Below are 23,364 nucleotides of genomic sequence, written 5' to 3' on the forward strand. Positions count from 1 at the left end.
GGAACGCGCTTCGTAGATGACAACAAATTTGTCGCGCGGCGGCGGCGGCGGCGGCGGCAGCGGCAGCGTCTAGCTTCATCCCCGGCCGTGTCCGTCCGCATCACGCTCTCCTTGCATCCGTTCTGCGGGGACGACCGAGGCCTCCGGAAGCCTCCGGCCCGGGCCGGCAGAGGACGACGGCGGGCACTGCTCGGAGGAGTCTCGTCGCCAGGCCTAGCGCAGTCGGGTGCGGCGGGCGCGGGCCATGGGTTCGCGCTGAGGGACGGCGGCTCCGAGCAGACATGCTGGGACCACCTGGGCATTAGATTCCGCCGCTGTCCCGTGGAACGTCGGCCGGAACCCGACGAGGGGCCCCGGAGCCCGAGCCGCCGCCGCCCGCCGCGCCCCTGGCCCCGGCTCGCCCAGCCGCCGGCCCGCGCCTCGCCATGCCGTGGCCGTTCTCAGAGTCCATCAAGAAGAGGGCCTGTCGCTACCTCCTGCAGAGGTACCTGGGGCACTTCCTGCAGGAGAAGCTGAGCCTGGAGCAGCTCAGCCTGGACCTGTATCAGGGCACCGGCTCCCTCGCCCAGGTCCCCTTGGACAAATGGGTAAGAGCCGCTGCGGGCGGGCCTGGGCCTTCGCGCTCCCGCGGGTCTGCGCGGGTGGTCATCCTGCGTGGGCGACGTTCGGGTGGGGAATGGCCAGGGCTCGGGGAGCTGTGTGAAAGTGTGGTTTTGTACTCGGTCTCCAGCACGTTCGCGCCCCCAAGTCAAAGGATGTCGTGGGGGCGACCCTTGGGGCTGATGGACTGCGCGCTGCGAGGCCTGATATACAAATGAGCAGGCTGAAAAGGGGTCCGGGAAGAGGGTGACCCGTCCTGTCCCTTGGGAGGTTCCGACACACACACACACACACACACACACACACACACACACACACTCCTCTCATTGGGCGACGTTCGGCACGATTAAAGATGAAGAGAAGTTAAACCCCCCGCCCCCCGCTCATTATTTAGGGTTTGACTGCTGGCACGTGACGTTTGCCCCTGGTGCCCTGCGTGGAGCGCCTGGCGTCGGGAGGAAAGCTGGGGAAGGCCTCCCTGCCGGTTTGCCCGTGATGACATGTTTACCAGCCGGTGCGCGCTGCTGGCCCCGGAATGGCTGTGTGGCCAGAGTAGTGCGATGTTTGGTTTTGCCCTTTCACTTCACGTGATAGACCGGAAAAGCAAATGTTGCAAAAGCGCCGAAACTGCAGTTTTCAGGCGTTTTAAAAGCCTCTTTTTTTTTTTTTTTTAAACCCCCTTGTCATCCAGAGGGTGTGAGGATGGCTCATTGTGTCCTCCCTGCGCATCATATATTTCGACTCCACCAAGCACGCTTGTATCTGGGTTGAATGAGCCTTGTGTTTTTCACTTAGTCCGTTCTGCCTTGGGTTTGATGAGAATGGATGAGTGGTCTTCTCTTCTCCTTAGAAAAGCTTGCGTTATGGTCACATCTTATGATGACTCTTAGGAAAGTTTGTGCACAGGAGAACGAATGAACACATCATCGTAGCTTAAGCAGGGGAGAGTACACACGATAGTTTAAAGAGCCCCAGTTTGAGTAACCAAAAGGCCTAGTCCTATACCAAGGTGATCCAGGCTGTCACAATTAGCTGGGGGAGAGTGGACGTAGCAACTCACCCTTGTTCAATAACGATAATGGGCTGCAACACTCCACACCAGGCATGGCATCAGGCTATGGTATAGATGTAATTCTTACTAGAAGATGGGAATTCGTTTTCCTGGGTGCCGGTGGGGAGGAGGAGTCTCGCTGTGTAGCCCAGAGGGGCCTGGAACTCATGGCCGTCCTCTTGCCTAGTGCTCTGACTGCAGGTGTGCACCGCCATTCCCAGCTAGAAAACGGAGGTTCTGATAGGTTTTTGTTTTTTCGTTCAACAACCCTTGATTTTGTGCATTTGGTGTAGCTATGAATGGGCTACATTTGAAGAAAGGTTGAATGTTTATACAATGCCTTTTGTGTGGACTGACTGTATGCAGTCTTCTTTAATGATTTTAACTGGTGGGCAATATTTCTACTTGACAAATCCAGTTAAGTAATAATCTATTCCAAGTCCCACAGTGAGAATTCAAACCCAACTCTTAAGCCTGTTCTGTCTTTGTTTAGGTCACACAGTATAAACTTAAGAAGGCAGCCAAGTTGACTGAGCATCTGTTTTTGTCAGGAATTGTTCTAGGCTTTTATTTCATTTTATTTTTATTGGTTTTTCGAGGTAGGGTCTCACTGTAGCTCAGGCTGACCTGGAATTCACTATATAATCTCAGGGTGGCCTTGAACTCATGGCAATCCTCTCTCCTCTGCCTCCCCAGTGCTGGGATTAAAGGTGTGCACCACCGTGCCCGGATGATTTTATTTCTACACATACATGGTGAAATGTTTATAATCCCATGATAGGATAGATCTTAGACATTATTCTTGCATAGGTCTTGTCCTAAGGAATCTATCACTGTTACAAATGGAGGGTGTGTTAGCATAGTACAAGGAATATTTTTTCCCCCTACCCTAGACCTCCACTGATTTTAAACAAAGAGGAGGTTAACAGATGGATTGAAGACAGTCTGTAGAATGCGCCAACACAGTGCTATATTGATTCCACCAAACTTTATATAAATTTGCTTTTTGATGACTGCCAGGACCCTCTAATGTGTTACTGTATCTGTGCATCATTTGCTACCTACAGCGTAAGCTAATTAGTAAGGGTCAGCAGCAGTTTAGCTGCACAGGTGGAAATGCATGGGTGATACCATTTACACATTTGTTGTATGACAGGTGAGCTTTAGGCCTTCCCATTGTGTGGTTTATTTACTCCTCACAGGAAATCAGACTTGGTGGTATCTGAATTTTATAGTTTGACTTCAAGGTCGTTGGCAAAATAGTTTATGAATACAGTTAATCTGAGTATTTTGTTCTTTTTGAAAGTGAGCTATATTAACTAAAACGGTAGTGACAAAGCTTCCACTAAACGTTTATGTTCTTTCACTTAATTTAATGTGCTGTGTTGACTAGAACTTGGGGTTGTTAGGTTTTGCCGGCAAGCAGGCAACTGCCTTAAAACGCAGAGCCATCTCTCTCAAGCCCTCAGCTCTTACAAACTACACAAAGGAATTTGTTGCAGTTGACAGTGGCATTGTTTTTCCTGATTCAATTACTCTTACTAATTAACTGAAAGGTGTGGCATTTAAAAATTTTTATTTTATTTATTGACTTATTTATTTGAAAGTGACAGAGAGAGAGAGAGAGAGAGAGAGAGAGAGAGAGAATAGGCGCACCAGGGCCTCCAGCCACTGCAAAGGAACTCCAGATGCATGTGCCCCCTTGTGCATCTGGCTAATGTGGGTTCTGGGGAAACGAGCCTCAAACCGGGGTCCTTAGGCTTCACAGGCAAGCGCTTAACCACTAAGCCATCTCTCCAGTCCAGATGTGTCATTTTTATGTGTGGCATATATTGATATTAGGATTAAACTGAGTTTTAAACTCTGTCCAGAATAGTTTTAGATTTGTTGGGATAATCTTTCTGTACCTTCATATCTTTTTAAAAAATATTTTATTATTTGTTTGACAGAAAGAGAGAGAGAGGTACAGAGAGAATGGGAGCGGCCAGGGCCTCCAGCCACTGTAAACTTAAGACACATGTGCCCCTTGTGCATCTGGCTAATGTGGGTCCTGGGGAATCAAACCTGGGTCCTTGGCTTTGCAGGCAAATGGGTTGACTGCTAAGCCATCCCTCCAGCCCCGTACCTCTTTTGTAAACTGTATAAATAATGATTTAAAAGACTTTTATTTTTAAAATTTAAGCTATGTATATATATATATATATATATATGTATGTATGTATATGTGTATGTATACACACACATATATGTATACAGATATCTATCTATCTATCTATATATGAGATACTCTTTTATCCTCTTGCTCCTGGTACCATTTCCCTGGAGGCTGACCCTCCTCAGTAGGATTATGGTATTCACTATGGGGTCATGCAGGCCTCTGTCAGTCCCTATGGGGTAGTGGGGGGAGGACTTTGCCTCTGGGTACCCTCACTTGCTCTGTGGCTCTTAGAATTTTTCTGCCCCCCCTCTTCTGCAATATTTCCTGAGCCGTGGCAGGCCTGTTAGCAGTCTTCAGTGTTGAGTTCTTTGTAGCCTCTGAATTTCTGCTTTGATAGGTCCTTTTGTTGTTTGCTTTGTTTTGTGAGGCAAGCCCAACAGACTAGCCTTTTTTTAAAATGTGTGTGTGTGTGTGTGTGTGTGTGTGTGTGTGTGTGACAGAGAGAGAGAGAGACAGACAGACAGACAGACAGACAGACAGACAGACAAAGAGAATGAGAATTGGCGTGCCAGGGCCTCCAGTCACTATGATCGAACTCCAGATGTCTGTGCTGCTTTGTGTGAGCTTGCACATGAGTCACCATGTACGTCTGGCTTACGCAGGATCTGGAGAGTCCAACTTGGATCCTTAGGCTTCACAGGCAAGTGCCTTAACCGCCAAGCCATGTCTCTAGCCCTTTGATAGGTTTTCAGTGATCACCATATCTGTCACCACCACCTTGGAGCTGGTTGTCAGGCTAGCAGTAAGAGTACTTCCACTGCAAGTTCTCTTGGGCCCTGGCAGATGTGGAAGCGGTTGCCAGTCTTGTGGTGGGCAGTCGGTTATATTTTTATCTATGTATCTTGGCTTGCCTCTGTTTTCTCTGTCACCTATAAAATAATGTAGCTTGGGTTAAATGGGGTATGAAAAGTTATTTGTGGGATTTTTTGGGGGGTGTGCAAGCCCTCTTCTCCTGAGAGCAGTGGGGGTCTTCTCTGAAGTCTGAGTTTCCTGACTATGGGATTCTGACTTGGTTTCCATTACCAGTGTGAGTTCTGTCCCACTGAGCAGGCCTCATGTCCAATCAGAGCACAGTTGGGTACACAGGGGTTGATGCCACTATTGTACAAACATGTACTTCTTGTCTGGCTGGTTGATTTCATAGTCTGTAGGTCCCCTGCTTATTCCTGTTATTGGTGACTGCTATCCTCCAGCAGCTCCACAGGGCTCTCCAGCACCAGGAGGACTGGCCAGGAGGGAGCTAGTTTCCTTTGCAGTTCTAGCATGGCATTCCCATGTCCTGTGACCACAGCCTGTGGTGTCTTCAGCCATAGGGACTTTCCTTTTGGTTCTGGCAGGTAAATAGTGTTTCGGCAGTGGCCTATGTTGTTTTGGGGAACCTCATGGGTCTCCCTGGCCAACAACTCACTGTGGGGGGCAACCAAACTCTTGGTCTGGGAATTACTGGCCAGACTGTGGTTTTAAGGTTGCTTTTTCATCGTCTCTCTGACTGTTCCCCCTCCCCCTTTAATGGTAGTCGTGTCTTGTAGAATGCTAGTCAGAATGAGGGTTTCTATGGGACTGACTCCTGTCTTCTGTGTAATTCCCTTCCCATCCTCCCGGCCCCAATATTCCTCTCTCTCCTAACTTGTCAGGTAACTAACCCCTCTTCTCCTCTCTCCCTATTTCTTATCTATAGACTTATTTTTAAATTGTTTTTTATTTGAGAGAGAGTTAGAAAGAGGCAAATAGAAAGAGAGAATAAACTGGGCATGGTGGTGCACGCCTTTAATACCAGGACTCAGGAGGCAGAGGTAGGAGGGTTACCATGAGTTCAAGTCCAGCTTAGGACTACATTTTTTCTTCTTTTTTTAAACTTTTCTTTCTTTCTTTTTTTTTTTTTTTTAATGGGGGTTGGGGAAGAATTGGTGTTCCAGGGTATCCAGCCATTGTAGTCGAACCATAAGAAAAACCTCATTCTTTTCACTGGAACAATGGGGAGTGTGCCTTGAGGACAAGACCACCCCTCATTAAAAGACCACCCCTTAGCTGGGCGTGGTGGCACACACCTTTAATCCCAGCACTCGGGAGGCAGTACTAGGTAGGAGGATTGCCATGAGTTCAAGGCCACCCTGAGATGACAGAGTTAATTCCAGGTCATCCTGGACCAGGGTGAGACCCTACCTTGAAAAAAACAAAAAGACCACCCCTTGAAGACTCTGTCTTAGGAAGCTGCAAATTCATTTCAAATGAGAGAGCCTAAACTGAGATGGTTCCCTGCTGTCAGGCATCTGCTCAGGAAGGCTCCCCAGAGTCAGCAGGCAGAATGCATTTGAGGCCAGGGGCCAGGCCTTGGTTGTGTCTTCCCCATTGCACTGGTTTTGTGGACATGAAAGATAGGATTGAGGGGCCTTCAGAGAGCACTGAGACCAGGCAATATGTGACAGGGTCAGAGACCCTGAAAGGAGGCCTGTTGCATGAAGGAGATGCCTAGGTTGCCGTGGGGACCCCAACACGTTGGGCAGACCAGAACCAAGACCTGTGCTGAGGAAAGTTTCAGCCATGGAGTGGAGCTGCCCGAGAGAGGCTGTATGTGTTGCGAGGGTGGGGGGTAGAGGGTGGGGGGAGGGCTACTCAAGTCCTTCGAAACCAAGGTGATTCCATCATGGGCTCAGATGCCAGTTATGGACCTCCCAAATTTGATGCTTGCCCTGTTGGCTGCCAGTCTAGCCTTTTTCTTTGTTGTGCCCCTCTTCCTCCTTTTTGGAATGGGATTGTTATTGTATATATTGTGTATAGGATGTATGTAACTTGCTCATCTTGGACTTTGTTTTTAGGCTTTTCTACTGACAACTTCAATATACCATGATCATAATCCTCTCTCATGAGCCTCCCTTTTCTCCCTTCCACATCCTCCCTCCATTGCATCCCTTCTTCCAGCCTCTCTTCTATTTTGATGTCATCATTTTTGCCCCTTCTGTTACGCAGGTCTTGTGTAGGTGGTGTTAGCCACTGCTGCTTTGTGCCTGGAAGACAGTGCTGATTGAGAAGCACTTCTTCCATTTTGGCTGTTACGTTCTTGCTGCCGTAGTCCCCAAGCCTTTGAGGTATGATAGAAATGTCCCAGCACTTTGAGTTTTGAATCTCCAGTGGGCACGTTTGAAATTGGACTGAATGCATTTTTACATTGAGATGGCCATGAACTTATGGATGAGGGGTTGAAGGCTTAAAGATAATTTGTTTAGAAGTGAAGTTGACAGGATCCAGAATCATCTAGGGAACAAATCCCTGGCATTTTTATGAGGAAGTTTCTAGATTACTTTAATTGAGGTGGGAAGACTTACCCTAAGTGCATGTGTGTGGGGTGTGGGGAGGAGGCACCATTTTATGGGCTGGGGTCCTGTATTGAATAAAAAGAAAGTGTGCTGAGCACCAGTGTTCATTAGTTCATTACTTTCTGTTTCCTGGCTGCAATGTGACCAGCCACTTTCTGCTTCTGCCCCATACCTTCCCTGCCGCCATACACTGCATTATTAGGAACTGTAACAAAAATATACTTTCCTATAAGCTGTTTCTTGTCAGGGTGTTTGATCTTAGCAATCACAAAAGTCACTGGTGCATATTTATATTTTATAGGTGTGTCTATATGTAATAAAATTGTCAGTTCAGTTCAAGAAACACTGATGCACGGTGTGGTGGCGTGCTCCGCTAATTCCAGAACTTGGGAGGCAGAGGATCACTGAGTTTGAGGCCAGCCCGAGACTACATATTGCATTCCAGGTCAGCCTGGCTAGAGCAAGATACTACCTTGAAAAACCATTAAGAAAAAAAAAACAAATAAGAAGAACTAAAGAAAAAAAAAAAACACAATTAACAACTGTTTGCCAAAAGTGGCAGAGACTAGAGTGACATTCTTGCTTCAGCCTAGATGCATTAAACTCATGGGTGATTGAAAGCAGAAAATTCTCACATGAAAGCGAAGCTCTTATGGGAATCTACAAGGCACCTGTTTACCGAGTTCAGGCGGCCCCATTGTCATTGGAATCGGTGAATCATGGATGTCCTTGAGTGGACTAGTGAATCACATGGGTGTACTTCAGTTACTAGTGAAGAAAATGCTGCCTGAGAGAAACAGAATCAGTTTGACCAAGTAGATTGAGAATTTTGTCCTATTCATAGCAAACTTTGGATTTTAGCGGGATGAATTTTGAATTTCAGAGTACCTGTAATGCAGTGTACAGAGGTTTTGCCAAGCATTTTTAAGACTGTGTATAAATGTAACCTATTTAACTATCTTATATTTAAAGAAATTAGAGTTTAGCTTAGTGAGTCCAGCATAAATTTTTGAATGGCTGACTCTCCAGAACCACCTTTTTCTTTTCATATTACTTTTCAATGCTATAATACAACTTGCTGAACCATTTTATTTAGAAATTTAATGAGTGTGTACTAAGAAGAGGATCCTGTCAAGTCTACTTTCTTAGATGGCTGTCTAATATTGTCATATTCCCATGTTGCAGATTAATTCATTACTTTTGTACATTTTAAAGCACTTGGATGCTTATGTTTTAATTACTCATCTAAATTATAAAACTAATACATGCTTGTGGGAAAAATTCAACCAGGAAAGACATATGGGAACTGAAGTAATTGTCTCTTTTCCCATCTCCTCCAAAGATATGCAAAATTTCAAGCTTCTATTTTAGAAAAACTTAATAGATGAAACAAGCGCTTCTGAGCTCACCTTTTTTTTTTAAAAAAAAAACTTTTTATAAGAAAGAGAGAGAGAGAGAGAGAATTGGGGTGCCAGGTCCTCCCGTGACTGCAGTTGAGTTCCAGATGTGTGCGCTATCTTGTGCACATGTGCAACCTTGCACACTTGTGTCATCTTTCGCATCTGGCTTATGTGGGATCTGGAGAGTTGAACATGGGTCCTTAGGCTTTGCAGGCAAGCACCTTAACTGCCAAGTTGTCTCTGCATCCCGCCCCCTTTTTTTTTGGTAAAGTCTCACTCCAGCCCAGGCTGACCTGGAATTCACTATGTAGTCTTAGGCTGTCTTTGAAGTCACGGCAATCCTCCTACCTCTGCCTCCTGAGAGCTGGGATTAAAGGTGTGCACCACCACACCTGGCTTATGAACATTTTTTAAATATGAATCTTCCCCCAATTAAAAAAAAAACAGCAGAGGGCGAAACATTGTAGAGCTGTAACTGGCAGCAGTAGGTTGGCGGTGAGCTAGGACGCGCTGGAAGAAGGCAGGAGAAAGCTCATGGAGAGCAGGGCTGTTTCAGCAGATTGTTTTCTGAGAGGACCTTGGAGTATCCAGGTGGAACATGGCAGGAGGTGGTGGGTCTGTGGGAGGATTGAAGTTGGTCAAGTTTAGGGGTGTGGGGGCTTGAGTCAGGTGTCACCCGTAAGCTAATGTATTTCAGATGTTGCTTCCCATCTGGTGGTGATGTGTGGCGGGGGTGGGGGGGCAGAGCCTTGTAGGAGGGCGTGTGTTGCTGGTTGCAGGTTTGGGTGTTACAGCCAGCTGCCTTTACTAGAGCTCAGCTCACTCCTGCTGCTCTTTCCACCTGCTGTGGCAGAGGGGATGTCCAGCCTCTGCTTACGCCATGCTTACCCTGCCATCAAGAAGCTTCCCCTCAGGCCTGTGAGCCAAAATGCGAAACTTTCCTCCCATCCGCACTTTTGGTCGGGCGCTTTATCTGAGCAAGGAGAAGGTGGCCACAGCGGGCGATTGAGTGCAGTGGTGACTAAAGGGCGACTCGGAGCCGCACAAACGCGCGGTGCGTAGTGAGGTTGAGAAGCTGGCAGACAGGAGCTGTTACATGTAACATCTTACCTGAAAGACTTGAAAGAAGATGAAGAGGGCGAAGTGTCAGGGAAAGAATTGGAGAAATTAGGATGGCCCTAGGAGCTAGGTAGAGATGAGAGTTTTAAAAAGATGAGTGTGGGCTGCAGAGATGGCTCAGTGGTTAAGGCACTTACTTGCCTGCAAAGCCCAGCGATCTGGGTTTGCTTCCCCAGTACCCATGTAAAGCCAGATGCACAAAGAGGCATATGCATCTGGGGTTCATTTGCAGTGGCTAGAGCCCTGGTGCACACCCATTCTCTCTCTGCTTGCAGATAAATGAATAGTATTTTTACAAGGCGAGGGTAAAGTGCTTGCCTTGTAAGCATGATGACCTGAGTTAGATTCCTAGGACCCATATAAAAATGCCAGGTGTGGCAGTGGGCCCTGTAATCCCAGAACTGGGTTGACAGGATCCCTGGGATTGCTGCCCAGCTAGTCTTAGCCTGATTGGCAAGCTTCAGGCCAGTGAGAGGCCCTGTCTGAGAAAAGGTGGGTGGTATTGCTGGAGATCATACCCGAGGTGGTCCTCTGGTCTCCTCTCACGTGTACACATATCTGCCCGTATGTCTACATGTATGCATGTGTGCCTGCACACGTGCACACACATTAAAAAATGAGGGATAGGGCTGGAGAGCTGGCTCAGTGATTAAAGGTCCTTGCCTCCAAAGCCTGCTGGCTTGGGCTCACTTCCCCAGTGCCCACGCAAAGCCAGGTGAACAAAGTGGCACACTCATCTGGAGTTTGCAGTGAGTGGCAAGAGACCCTAGCATCCTCATTCTCTTTCTCATGGTGGTCATGCCTTTAATCCCAGCACTCCGGAGACAGAGGTAGGACTACCATGAGTTTGAGGCTAGCCTGGGACTACAGTGAGACTTTGCCTCAAAAAAACCAAAACAGGGCTGGAGAGAATGCTTAGTGGTTAAGGAACTTGCTTGCAAAGCCAAAGGACCCAGGTTCGATTACCCAGGACCCACAAAAGCCAGATGTACAGGGTAGCTCATGTGTCTGGAGCTCATTTGCAGTAGCTGCATGCTCCAGTGTACCCATTCTCTTTCTCTGTTCAGCTTTCTTTCCCTTTCTCTCAAATAAGTAAATATTTTTTAAAAAATGCTAAAACCAACCAACCAAATGAACAACAACAAAAAAAAAGTGCTTAAATGGATCATTCTCTAACAGCACTAGTTTTCAATGGGAGAGACACACTGTAATGCAACCTCTACTATTTAAGGAAGTTATTTATTTTGAGGTAGAGTCCCACTCTAGCCCAGGCTGAGCTGGAACTCACTGTTTTTCTCTTTTATTTTTCTTTGAGGAAGGGTCTTGCCCAAGCACACCTGGAATTCACTATGGAGTCTCAGGTTGGTCTTGAACTCAGTGATCCTTCTACCTCTGCCTCCCAAGTGCTGGGATTAAAGGTGTGCACCACCACACCCTGCTCATGTTTAAGTAATTTATAACATAACACCAGCAGAATGCTCCATACATGACTCACTTTACAAAATTTAAAAGGTTTATCTTTTGTTCCTTCTTAAAGATTTTAAAGGTTATAAAACAGAATTTCATTTTCCTATTTCAAAACATGGCTCTGCTTCCCCCCTCTCCCCAGGTAGGGTCTCACTCTAGCCCAGGCTGACCTGGAATTCACTATGTAGTCTCAGGGTGGCCTTGAACTTATGGCGATCCTCCTACCTCTCCCGAGTGCTGGGATTAAAGGTGTGCGCCACCATATCTGGCTAAGGGTTTACTTCAAAAAAAAAAGAAAGAAAGAAAGAAAGAAATTATCTGTGTGTGCGTGCATTGCAGGGTCTCCTGCTGCTGCATACAAATGTGAGCAGCATGTGCCATGCCAGGGTGAGGCTTTACAAGGGTGCTGGAGAACTGAACCCAGGCCAGCAGGTTTTGCAGGCAAGCTCCTTTAACCACTGAGCCATCTCCTCACTCCCACAAGGGTTCACAGTTAAGAGTTATAAAGAATTCTAGAAGTTATTCCTAAAATGGTTTAGCAATTAGTTTAGTCATTAGTACTTAATTAGTAATGTAAAAGGGCATTTTGGCCTTATCTGGGAGCAAATGCTATGAGATAAAGAGAACATTATTCTGTGTTTTTTTCTTTTCTTTAAACAAAGCTTTTCTTTCTGACAAGATTGTAAGATGTATCATGATTAATGTTTTTTTGTTTATTTATTTATTTTATTTTAGTGTGACAGACAGAGAAAGAGGCAGATAGATAGAGAATAGGATTGCCAGGGCCTTCAGCCACTGCAAACAAACTCCAGATGCATGCACCACCTTGTGCATTTGCCGTACGTGGGTACTGAGGAATCGAGCCTTGAACCGGGGTCCTTAGACTTTACAGGCAAGCACTTAACCACTAAGCCATCTCTCCAACCCATCTGCCAAAGGTTTTATCATAAGAGTAAGACAAGACTTTAAAAAAAGATTTATTTATTAGATAATGGGCATGCCAGGGCCTGCAAATGAACTTTATACGGAAGCACCACCATGTGCATCTGGCTCACATGGGTTCTGAGGACTCAAACCTAGGTCCTTAGGCTTTGCAGGCAAGTGCCTTAGCTGTTAAGCCATCTCTCCCACCCAAGAAGACATTTTTTTTTTGTTTGTTTGTTTTTAGAGGTAGGGTCTCACTCTAGCTCAGGCTGACCTGGAATTCACTATGGAGTCTCAGGGTGGCCTCGAACTCATGGTGATCCTCCTACTTCTGCCTCCCGAGTTCTGGGATTAAAGGCGTGTGCCACCATGCCCAGCTAAGAAGACCTTTTTGAATGATGGGGAGAAGGAAGATTGTGACAGGGACAATGGGAGGGGAGGTACATCGCAGCACTGACAGCGCTCGTAGTCAGCTCTAGGAGGGAATGCAGTGGTAGTTATGGATCTGGATGTTCGTATTGTGATGCCTCTCAGGCCCATGTACCCTCTGAAAATCTAGATTAGACCACCCTCCACTTGAGGAAAGCCCCTTAGAACAGAAATTTCCAGTGACAAAGTGTGAGCTGATCCTCAGCTCCCTCTCAGTGTAGACAGATAATTACAGCACTATTCTAGCAGGTTAACATGCAGGAAGCTTACATGAGCTGGCATTGAATAAATAAATTGAAAAGTTTATTCTCTAATAAACATTGCATTTAAATCCACGTGTGGTGGCGCGTGCCTGTCCTCTCAGCATAGGGGAAGGGCAAGTCTGAGTTACATAGTACATCCCAGGACATTTAAATCCATGTGTGGCGGCATGTGCCTGTCCTCTCAGCATAGGGGAAGGGAAGTCTGAGTTACATAGTACATCCCAGGACAACCTGGGGTGCAGTGTGAGGCCCCGTCTCAGAAAGAAATTCATTTATAGTGAATTCCAGGTCAGCCTGAGCTAGAGTGAGACCTTACCTTGACCTCCCCCCCCCCCAAAAAAAAAGCATTTAGTTGCTTTGTTGACATCTCTTCTGTCTTTTGTTGTTTTCTAGCTTGCCCTTCCACTCCTCGATAGGGTTACCGGTCTTTAGGTATCTTGTCACTGCAGCCAGTGGATGCTTAAAAATCCTTGACTTGGGCGGGGGTGGGGGCATTACCATGGGATATTTTTTATAATCATGGAAATTATTAATAAAAATTTGAAAAAGAGAAAAAAAATCCTTGACTTGTTAGTTTTTGTTACACTTGACCACTCTTTTTCATATTGTCTTTCTACACTTTTCTGAAACATAGGACTCTTGATTTTCATTCTGCCTGTTTGCTTATTTTGTAGTTTTCTTTGTAGACTCCACCTTCTTGGCCCTTTGGTCTGCTCTGGTCTGGAACTTGTCCTTCCTCCCTTCCCCTCTCTGTTTGATGTGCTTGGAACTCACACCACATCCCACCTTGGCCTTGAATTTGTTATCTGCCTTCCTCCACCTCCACAATGCTGAGATTACAGCTGTGTGCCACATCTCTGCCACATGCTGCTGTCTCTTGGGTGGGGGGGGTCTGTCTCAGGCCTCGTTCATTTTCTCTGAGTTCCTAGACTCCTTCTTCACTGTTGTGGCTGTCACTTTCCCCTGTGTTTCTGATGCCCACCTTCTTCTCCAGTGTGGGTGGGACTCCTGAGCTCTAGACAGACTATCCAGCTGCCTCCAAAGATCTCAGGATTCCACTCCCTACACCTGTCTAGCCTTATGTCTGACTCTTTACCCAGGCACACTAAAGCCTAAAGCAACTTTGCTTGTGTGTGTGCGGTGGGGTATGCGTGCGTGTGTGTGATCATGTGGTATGTATGGAGGCCAGAGGTCGATGTTGGGTACTTTCCTTGATTGCTTCCAATAGGCGTTGCTGATGTGGCTACTCTAGGCAGCCAGCTTGCCCTGGGTACCCCTGGCTGTCATCTGAGCACTGGCTCTTCAGGGGGCTGATTGTCCTCCTGGCAGTTATGTAGGTCCACATGGGAATGAACTCAGGTCCACATGCTTGCAAGGCACGTGTGTCCGCCGAGCCTTCTTCCCAGCACCTGCGCCCATCTTCTTCCGGGTTCTTGTGTCTCACACGGGAGCTGTGTTCCTCACTGCTGCCCTCACGAGCCCTCCACGTGCTGTTGCCGCCTGCTTGGGACGCCTTGTTGGTGGCCTTCCGAAAATCTCCAGATTATGTTCTGTCACATAGTCAAGGAGCACAGACTGCTTTCCCATCTTGTACCCCGTCTCGCTGTGAACACGTCTCACAGCACGCGGTTGCGAAAGGCTATTGGGGACTGGATCACCTCGCCCTCGGCCTTGGCTGCTCGGTCTCCAGTGCGCGGCACATTTGTAGGCGTATTCATTCCCACTGGAAAAGCTAACAGTCTTACATTCTTGTCCTCCAGTGCCTCAATGAGATCCTGGAGTCAGCAGATGCACCCTTAGAAGTCACTGAAGGATTTATTCAGTCAATTTCTCTGTCAGTTCCATGGGGCTCCTTGCTACAGGACAATTGTGCACTGGAAGTGAGAGGGTTAGGAATGGTCTTCCGACCGAGACCTCGAATAGGTAAGGTGTGTCATATGTGTCTGTGATGATGATGATGATGATGATGATGATGATGATGATGTGGCTAGGTCTCATTCTTGCTCAGGCTGACCTGGAACTTACTCTGTAGGCCCCAGTACCTTGAAGGAACTCAGTGCCATTTAACTATCTCAGCCTCCCGTGCTAGGGTTAAAGGCATGTGCCACCTCACCTGGCTTCTTTTATTTGTTTTGATATTCACGCTTCAGGAATTTGAGAGAGCAACCTAATTTCTTAAAATTCAGTATTACATTGGCTTACTATTTGTATTGTGTTTGTGAGATTCTCAGCTGATAAAGCATTAAATCTTGTACTGTGTAGGAAGTGTGTGAATAGTAGGTTTTCCTGCCCATTAACTCTCTAATACATGTAATTTAGTTTATGTAATTATTTGTCACCAATTATCTAAAGCATCTTATATTTTAAGGATTAATAATATTGTTCCCCAAACAAGGAAGAATACTCAAATACTATGGAGAAATGTTGAAAGGATACAGGATTTGATGGAAAGGAACTTCTCCTAGTCAAATCTAAGACAATTGAAATGTTACAAAACAATAATAATGATAGATTGTATAACAGTAAATTAAAAAAATCTTTATGTTGATATATATAATAAGTTTTGTGACATTCCCCTCTCGCCTAGCATGCCTCCTGGCACTAACCTGATACTGAATTGACAAAACACTCTTTCTGGCTTGCTGTGGCGGCACATCCCTGTGGCCCTAGCACTCAGAGGGTTGAGGTAGAAGGACTGCAAGTTTGACAATAGCCTGTAGCAAGATCCTGTTTCAGAAAAAAATTCCATCTTTTAGCCGTGATGGGTATATCCCTATGGGAAGTTTTACTTCTTATTTCCCTTTAAAAATATTCCATTAGAAGGGTTTTTAGGGCTGGGATGATGGCTAGTGGGAAGAGTATTGGCCACATGAGCTTGCAGACCTGAGTTTGGATCCCCCGCACCCATGTAAAATGACATACCTACCGCAGACATGCGTTGTCTCCATTTCCTCAGTGCTGGGTGACAGAGACCTCAGTGCCTGGCGTTCTGTGTGGGTTTTGGGGGGCTGAGCCCGGGTCCTCGTGCTTGCACAGCATGTACTTACTGAGCCCTTGCCCCAGCCACACCTGTCACATTCTTGTTGAATGAATGTCTGAATTAATATTTGATAAAAATAACACAGGATGAGAGGGCATGCTTTATAGGTGTTTCTGTGACTTTGTTGCTGTTCTTGGTTACTATAAGATAATGCTTAAATCTCTAGTAATTTCTAGACTGTGGTTTCCCTAGGCAACACCGTCATGTTTTACTTTAAGAAATGGCCTTGTTATCTATCTTTTCTGCAGCAACTGGTTCTGAGCCCATGTACTGGTCCAGTTTCATGACCAGCAGTATGCAGCTGGCCAAAGAATGCCTCAGCCAGAAGCTGACAGACGAGCAAGGAGAAGGATCCCAGCCTTTTGAAGGCCTGGAAAAGTTTGCTGAAACCATTGAGACAGGTTTGGCATTATCAAGCATATTCAGTTTCAGATTTTATTGAGTTTTGTAGAACCTTTATTTCATAAGACCCTTGTATGAGGTCACTGTTGGGATGATTTTTAAAAGCATTACTATTACCTGTCCTTCAGAATCAAAATTATTTTAAGTATTATGTTCAATTTAACTACATGCTTCTCTTCTTCTCTACTTTTTTTCTACTTTATGATGCTTGCAGAATGATTGGATTCGAATTCAGCAATGTAGGTTGTTGCAAATGTCTATTGTGACGTAACTTGGATCAGTGCTCAGTAACGCACACTATTGATTACAAAACTCAGGCTTTTGGGATTTTAAAGGCAATAAGTATGACTGTGTCATTTTGTAAGTTATCAAGCTAATATTGATTCCTCTCACTGAAAGTTTGTAGGAAGGGCTGGAGATGTAGCTTAGTGGTAGAGCATTTGCCTAGCAAGCACAGTGCTGAGTTTGACATTCAATCAGCAGCAACAGACAAAGAGAGAAAGATGGAGAGATCTTATTTAGTGTCTATTTAATTTTTCCGCTGATGACTGTTTGTTTACTCTAGTACTAAGAAGAGTAAAAGTCACTTTTCTAGACACTGTTTTGAGAATTGAACACGTGCCAGAAAACTCTAAAACTGGAACTGCACTTGAAATTCGAATAGAAAGGTAAGAATTACGATATCTGAAAATCCGTGACTCTATTCTTACTCTGACATTAAATTTCAGGATGCTTTTGGAGGCAAGGTGATGATGCTAATTAAAATATTGCACAATGTTATGTTAAAGTACTGCTCTCCAAGTTGTGTTCTAATCCCATTATTTAAGCCTTCATCCCTAGATGGGGTACAATTAAATAAAGTACTGTGTTGAACTCAAAACAAGCAATTCTCTTAGTTGTTACCAAATCAAAATAAGAATTTGTGTACTACTAACTTTAAGCCAGTCGTTGTGGACAGTTTCTGGATTTTCCCCATGTGAACAATGCAGCATTTAGGAATGTTTCATTAACATGAATTTTTCTTTTTGGATCTGTGGATCTTAATTTGGGCATTGTTTTAGTGAGAAGTGATGAATGTACTGTTTCTTGTGAGGATTTGGTGAGGATTACTTTATGGTAAACATGTACAATAATGATTTACAGAAAAAGCTATGAATCCTTGCTTTTATTTTTTTGTGTGTTCTCACTTAAAGTCCCTATAAGTGGCTGTAAAACAAGTAATCATTTAAAAATATTTTACTTATTTATTTGAGAGAGAGAGGTGAGTGGAGGGAGAGAATAGCTATGCAGGAGCTTTTAGCCACTGGAAATGAACTCCAGATGCATATGCCACCTTATGCATCTGTTTTACATGGGTACTGGGGAATTGAACCTGGGTCCTTAGGGTTCGCAGGTAAGTGCCTTAACTGCTAAGTCATAGCTCTCTGGCCTCCAAAATAAAGAATCATTTATATGTACACCGAGTGTTGATTTGAGGTAATAAGTGTGCATCTGAGTCAATGTCACATGACTGTCGTAATGCACGTTGATCACATTTATTTCTGTGTGCCTGTATTTGGGGCCTTCACCAAGGCTTAAACAGATACTTTATAGTTTTTCTTTCACAACATATGCCTGTTAGCAAAATAGTTATGGTTAACTTATTTTTGGAATTAGGATACATTGCCTTAGGTGTGGTGTATTCATACAGTAATGTCTCATGCATTTCAAACCACATTATTGATCTCATCTACCTAGAAGATTGCTTACACAGAAATTCAGGAAGTGTCATTCCTCATCAGACTTGTGGCTTGGAGTCAAATGGTGTCTCACTGTTGCTAAGAGATGTATTGAGGGTAGGCATGGTGGCACACACCTGTACTCCTGGCACTTGCAAGGCTAAAGTAGGAGAATCATGACAACCTGGGTTATATAGCAAGATTTTGTCTCAAAAAGGAGAAGATGAAAAAGAAGCAGAAGCTGGGCCTGGTAGCACATGCCTTTAATCCCAGCTTTCAGGAGGCTGAGGTAAGAGGATCACTGTGAGTTTGAGGCTAGCCTGAGACTACATGGTAAATTCCATGTAGTCAGCCTAGGCTAGAAGGAGACCCAACCATGAAAAACAAAATCAAACCAAACCAAAGAAAGAAAGAAAGATTGAAAGTGGAGAAAAGGAAAGATACTTTGTGAGGGAATGCAGAATGTAGGAATTATTTTCCTTGAGGCTAACTTTAGAAAGTTATTAATTCTTTTACTCTAATTTAAGAACCTCATTAAGGTCCCCTTGTTAAACATTTATTTTACTTAGTTAAATATTTAATGCAGTGATGCTGACCTATATACAGGTTTTAAAAATAGTTCTTTTTTAAATTAAGTAAAATTTTTGTATGAGTACATCATGTTTTGGTACCATCATTACCTCCACCCTGCCCCCACTCTACTGAAGTCCCTCCTTATTTGGACTGCTGCTGTTCACCATGGGGTTGTGTGTTAGGAGCTATGAGAGAAGCGGTTGGTCATTGTGTTTGGCTGCACAATGCCTCGGGATATTCCCTTCCACTCTGTGGCTCTTATGTTCTTTCTGCACCATCAATTCCCTGAGCCTTGGTCGGGTGTGCTTCAAGTGTCCTGTAGTGTGGGCCTCTCAGCAGCTTCTGGATTTCTGCTCTGGTGTGTTTTGAGTGTCCTCAGTGTCTGTCTCCATCACCCTGGCACAGGTTGTCAGGCATGCTGTGGAACAAGCAGCACTCTTGCTGGTCTTGCCACTTCCTGTGTGGTTTCACCTGGGCTCTGCTGTGTAAAGGGTGGGTCATCTGCTGACAGGGAGTCAGCTATTTAGTCTTGTCTTGCTGATAGATTTTGGTTATCTTATGTGGGTCAAAGTTGCCTTGAAGTAGGTTTAGCTAGGATTGGCCTTGAACTCCTGATCCTCTTGCCTCTGTCTCCCAAGTGCTGAGATAACAGGCCTGCATCACCGGTCTGGCTTTATAAGCATGATTACTGGTACATTCTAAGTGTGCTGACACCTGAAAGCACTCTTTAACTTAAAAGCTTACTTTTAAAAAAAATCATTGCAAATAGGTTTTCCTTAGCTTTTGTGCAAATGCTATTTTTGTTTTTAACTTTCAGAACTGTATACTGTGACGAAACCGCTGATGAACCCTCAGGCATTAATGTGCATCAGCCCACAGCTTTTGCACACAAGTTACTCCAGCTCTCCGGAGTGTCACTCTTCTGGGATGAATTTTCGGCATCTGCAAAATCTTCCCCAGTGTGTTCAACTGCACCCGTGGTAAGAAAAACAGAACAAAAACCCCAAACACAAGCATACGTTTTTATAAGGTTGAAATAAGGGCTTCCAGCTGTAGATGTGTGGCAGTATACACTTGCAATCTCAGCACCTGGGAAGCTGAAGCAGGAGGATCACAAATTTGAAACCAGCCTGAGCAGTCCTTATCTAGAGAAAAAAAGAGGATTAAATTTCAGTGTATATGATATATGTTAATAAGCCTCCATTTGGTTGGGGGCTTAACACAAATATTCAGCTAATGGAGATCTATTTCAATATTTTAAAACATTGCTGTAATTTAAACAGATATGTTTTTCATAAAGTCCTTTTCCATGATTTGTTTTTGTTTCCAGGGTGCTATGTACTGTGCTTTAAGAACTGGCTTATACATTGGAACAATACAGGATTTTTTGTTGTTCTGTTTTGTTTTTTGAGGTAGGGATTTACTCTAGCTCAAGCTGACCTGGAATTTACTATATAGTCTCAGGGTGTCCTCAAGCTCACAGCAAGCCTCTTACCTCTGCCTCCCAAGTGCTGGGATTTAAGGTGTGTGCCACCACGCCTGGCTCAACAATACAGTTTTTTATGTCAAATATTCTATCCTTATGTTGACATTTATTTTTGAATTTTAAATAGATGTTTTATTCTTGCTACATTATCACAGGAGACTGAGCCAAAGCTGTCACCTAGCTGGAACCCCAAAATTGTTTATGAGCCACACCCACAGCTAACTAGAAATTTGCCAGAGATAGCACCTTCTGACCCTGTGCAGATTGGAGGATTGGTTGGGAGGCTGGCGCTGAGTCTCACCTTGAAACAGAATGAAGTACTTCCTGGAGCAAAGGTCAGTGTTTTATTTTCTCTGTTAAAGCTCCAAGTGTTTAATCTGTGCAGCCACACTAGTCGGTGTAGTTAGCTTCTCATTGCTAACTACATGAAAAGCAGCTAATGGGAGGAAAGGGAAGATTTTGGCTTGCAGTCCTGAGGAGAAGCTTCATCATGGCAGGGAAAGGATGGCTGAGCAGAGGGTGGGCATCACATCTTGTTCCAGCAGCTGGCAGCAAGAGAGTGAGCTGATGTCTGGCAAGTGGGATCTGGGTTATAACATCTTATCTAATTTTTTTTTGTTCATTTTTTATTTATTTATTTGAGAGTGACAGACACAGAGAGAGAGAGACAGATAGAGGGAGAGAGAATGGGTGAGCCAGGGCTTCCAGCCACTGCAAACGAACTCCAGATGCGTGCGCCCCCTTGTGCATCTGGCTAACGTGGGACCTGGGGAACCGAGCCTCGAACCGGGGTCCTTAAGCTTCACAGGCAAGCGCTTAACCGCTAAGCCATCTCTCCAGCCCTGGGTTATAACATCTTAAAGCCTGTCTCCAGCAACACACCTCCTCCAGCAAGGCTCCATCTGTCAAATTTTCACCAGCTGGGTTCCAAGCATCCAAAACACCATACCATCTGACTACTGTAGGTTACCCTGTCATTGTTCCATCTCTGTCTTAGAGCCCATGCTTGAACTCTGATCCTAGGGCACAATCCACTGAGGACTGCTTTGTTTACCTGCTGTAAGGCAGGTTTCATGGAGGGTTAACTCCTTTACTCTCTCCTCATCCTCATAGTCTGCCCGTCCTTTCAAAAGTCCCCAGCTCGAGCGGGGAAGGTGCTGTGTAATCACCCGGGAGCTGAGGGTCTTGCATCTTCAAAAATGCCGGATTACCTCGGTGCGGATCAGCGGAAAACCAAAGAAGAAGAGAAGGACGACAAGCCCATCCGAGCTCTGGATGAGGGGGATATTGCCTTGCTGAAAACTTATGGTCAGAGTACTTACTCGAGGCAGATCAAGCAGGTTGAGGATGACATTCAGCAACTTCTCAAAAAGATTAATGAGCTCACTGGTATTAAGGAGTCTGACACTGGCCTGGCACCACCAGCCCTCTGGGATTTGGCAGCTGATAAACACTCTTCAGAGTGAACAGCCCTTACAGGTTGCGAGGTGTACAAAGATAATCAATGCTGATTCGGAGGACCCAAAGTACATTATCAATGTGAAGCAGTTTGCCAAGTTTGTGGTGGACCTCAGTGATCAGGTGGCACCTACTGACATTGAAGAAGGGATGAGAGTTGGTGTGGACAGAAACAAGTATCAAATTCACATTCCACTACCTCCTAAGATTGACCCAACAGTTACCATGATGCAGGTGGAAGAAAAGCCTGACGTCACATATAGTGATGTTGGTGGCTGCAAGGAGCAGATTGAGAAACTGCGAGAAGTCGTTGAAACCCCACTGCTTCATCCAGAGAGGTTTGTTAACCTGGGTATCGAACCTCCGAAGGGCGTGTTGCTGTTTGGCCCCCCAGGCACAGGCAAGACGCTCTGTGCCCGAGCTGTTGCTAACAGGACTGACGCTTGCTTCATTCGAGTTATTGGATCTGAACTTGTACAGAAATACGTTGGTGAGGGGGCTCGAATGGTACGTGAACTTTTTGAAATGGCCAGAACAAAAAAAGCCTGCCTTATCTTCTTTGATGAAATTGACGCCATTGGAGGAGCTCGGTTTGATGACGGCGCGGGAGGTGACAACGAAGTACAGAGAACGATGTTGGAACTGATCAATCAGCTGGATGGCTTTGATCCCCGTGGCAATATCAAGGTGCTGATGGCCACAAACAGACCTGACACTTTGGATCCAGCGCTCATGAGGCCAGGGAGACTGGACAGAAAGATTGAATTTAGTTTACCTGATTTAGAGGGTCGGACTCACATCTTTAAGATTCATGCTCGTTCAATGAGTGTTGAGAGAGATATTAGATTTGAATTGTTAGCACGACTGTGTCCAAATAGCACTGGAGCAGAGATTAGAAGTGTGTGCACAGAAGCTGGGATGTTCGCCATCCGAGCACGGCGGAAGATTGCTACTGAGAAGAACTTCCTAGAAGCTGTAAATAAGGTCATTAAGTCTTACGCCAAATTCAGCGCTACTCCCCGGTACATGACCTACAACTGATCCCCAAAATCTTTCACATGAAGACATTTCCTTTAGTTGAAATCCTAAGCTTACATAGAGTCCAACCCCCCCGCCAATAAATGTTTTAAAAAATTGTGTAAAAAAAAAAAAAAAAAAAAAGTCCCCAGCTCCTCCAAACAAAACCAACCACCTACATTTAAACAAATTTATTTATTATTGATTTATTTATGAGAGAAAGAGCATGGGTGTGCCAGGGCCTCTAGCCACTGCTAACGAACTCCACATGCTTGTGCCACATTGTGTATCTGGCTTTATGTGGGTACTTGGGAACTTGAACTCAAGTCCTTGGGCTTTATAGGCATGTGCCTTAACCACTTAGCCATCCCTCTAGCCCCTTAATGATGTTTTTATTTTATTTATTTGACAGAGAAAGATGGAGAGAGGGAGGGAGAGGGAGAGAGAGAAGGAGAGGGAATGGCCAATGCAGATAAACTCTAGACACGTGCACCCCCTTGCGCATCTGGCTAATGTGGGTCCTGGGGAATCAAACCTGGGTCCTTTGGCTTTGCAGGCAAACACCTGAACTGTCTCTCCAATCCCCTAATGACATTTTAAAATATTTATTTATTTGGGATGAAGTGAAAGAGTGAGGGAGAGGATGGGAATACATTTTTTTCGTGCATGTATTGCATGGGGGGAGAGGCTTTCTACGGCTTATTGCTGCTACAAACTTTGCAGGGCCAGTTTGTGTGGATACTGGGGTTTTAAATCCAGGCTCACAGACTTTGCAAACAAGCACACTTTAACTGCTGATCCATCTCCCAGCCCATATGTGTCTTGGGGCAAAAAGCTGTTTAAAAATAAAAAAAAAATTTTTTAAAGTATAATGTAAATTTTTTT

At 45.1% G+C, this 23,364-nt stretch overlaps 2 protein-coding genes across 4 annotated transcripts in view; both read left to right on the forward strand.

Annotated features, from left to right (window-relative positions):
- The first annotated feature begins 413 nt into the window (after positions 1–413).
- Positions 414–23,364, forward strand: part of Atg2b (autophagy related 2B) — a 79,869-nt gene continuing 56,918 nt past the window's right edge. For 2 of the 3 annotated variants that reach the window (XM_045153858.1, XR_006638066.1), the window contains exons 1-6: positions 414–587; positions 14,546–14,708; positions 16,074–16,226; positions 16,793–16,895; positions 19,336–19,498; positions 20,160–20,339. In XM_045153858.1, the coding sequence (XP_045009793.1) occupies positions 426–587; positions 14,546–14,708; positions 16,074–16,226; positions 16,793–16,895; positions 19,336–19,498; positions 20,160–20,339 (924 nt within the window). In that variant the 5' untranslated portion in view covers positions 414–425. The remainder of the gene's footprint in view (positions 588–14,545; positions 14,709–16,073; positions 16,227–16,792; positions 16,896–19,335; positions 19,499–20,159; positions 20,340–23,364) is intronic. The other variant, XM_045153859.1, reaches the window with a different exon arrangement.
- Positions 21,144–22,569, forward strand: LOC123462052 (26S proteasome regulatory subunit 7-like). The gene is given in 2 exon segments (XM_045153860.1): positions 21,144–21,454; positions 21,456–22,569. Coding segments are annotated over 2 exon segments (1,299 nt in total). The 5' UTR covers positions 21,144–21,203; the 3' UTR covers positions 22,504–22,569.

Source organism: Jaculus jaculus, chromosome 7 (assembly GCF_020740685.1).
Source record: "Jaculus jaculus isolate mJacJac1 chromosome 7, mJacJac1.mat.Y.cur, whole genome shotgun sequence".
NCBI lineage: Eukaryota > Metazoa > Chordata > Mammalia > Rodentia > Dipodidae > Jaculus > Jaculus jaculus.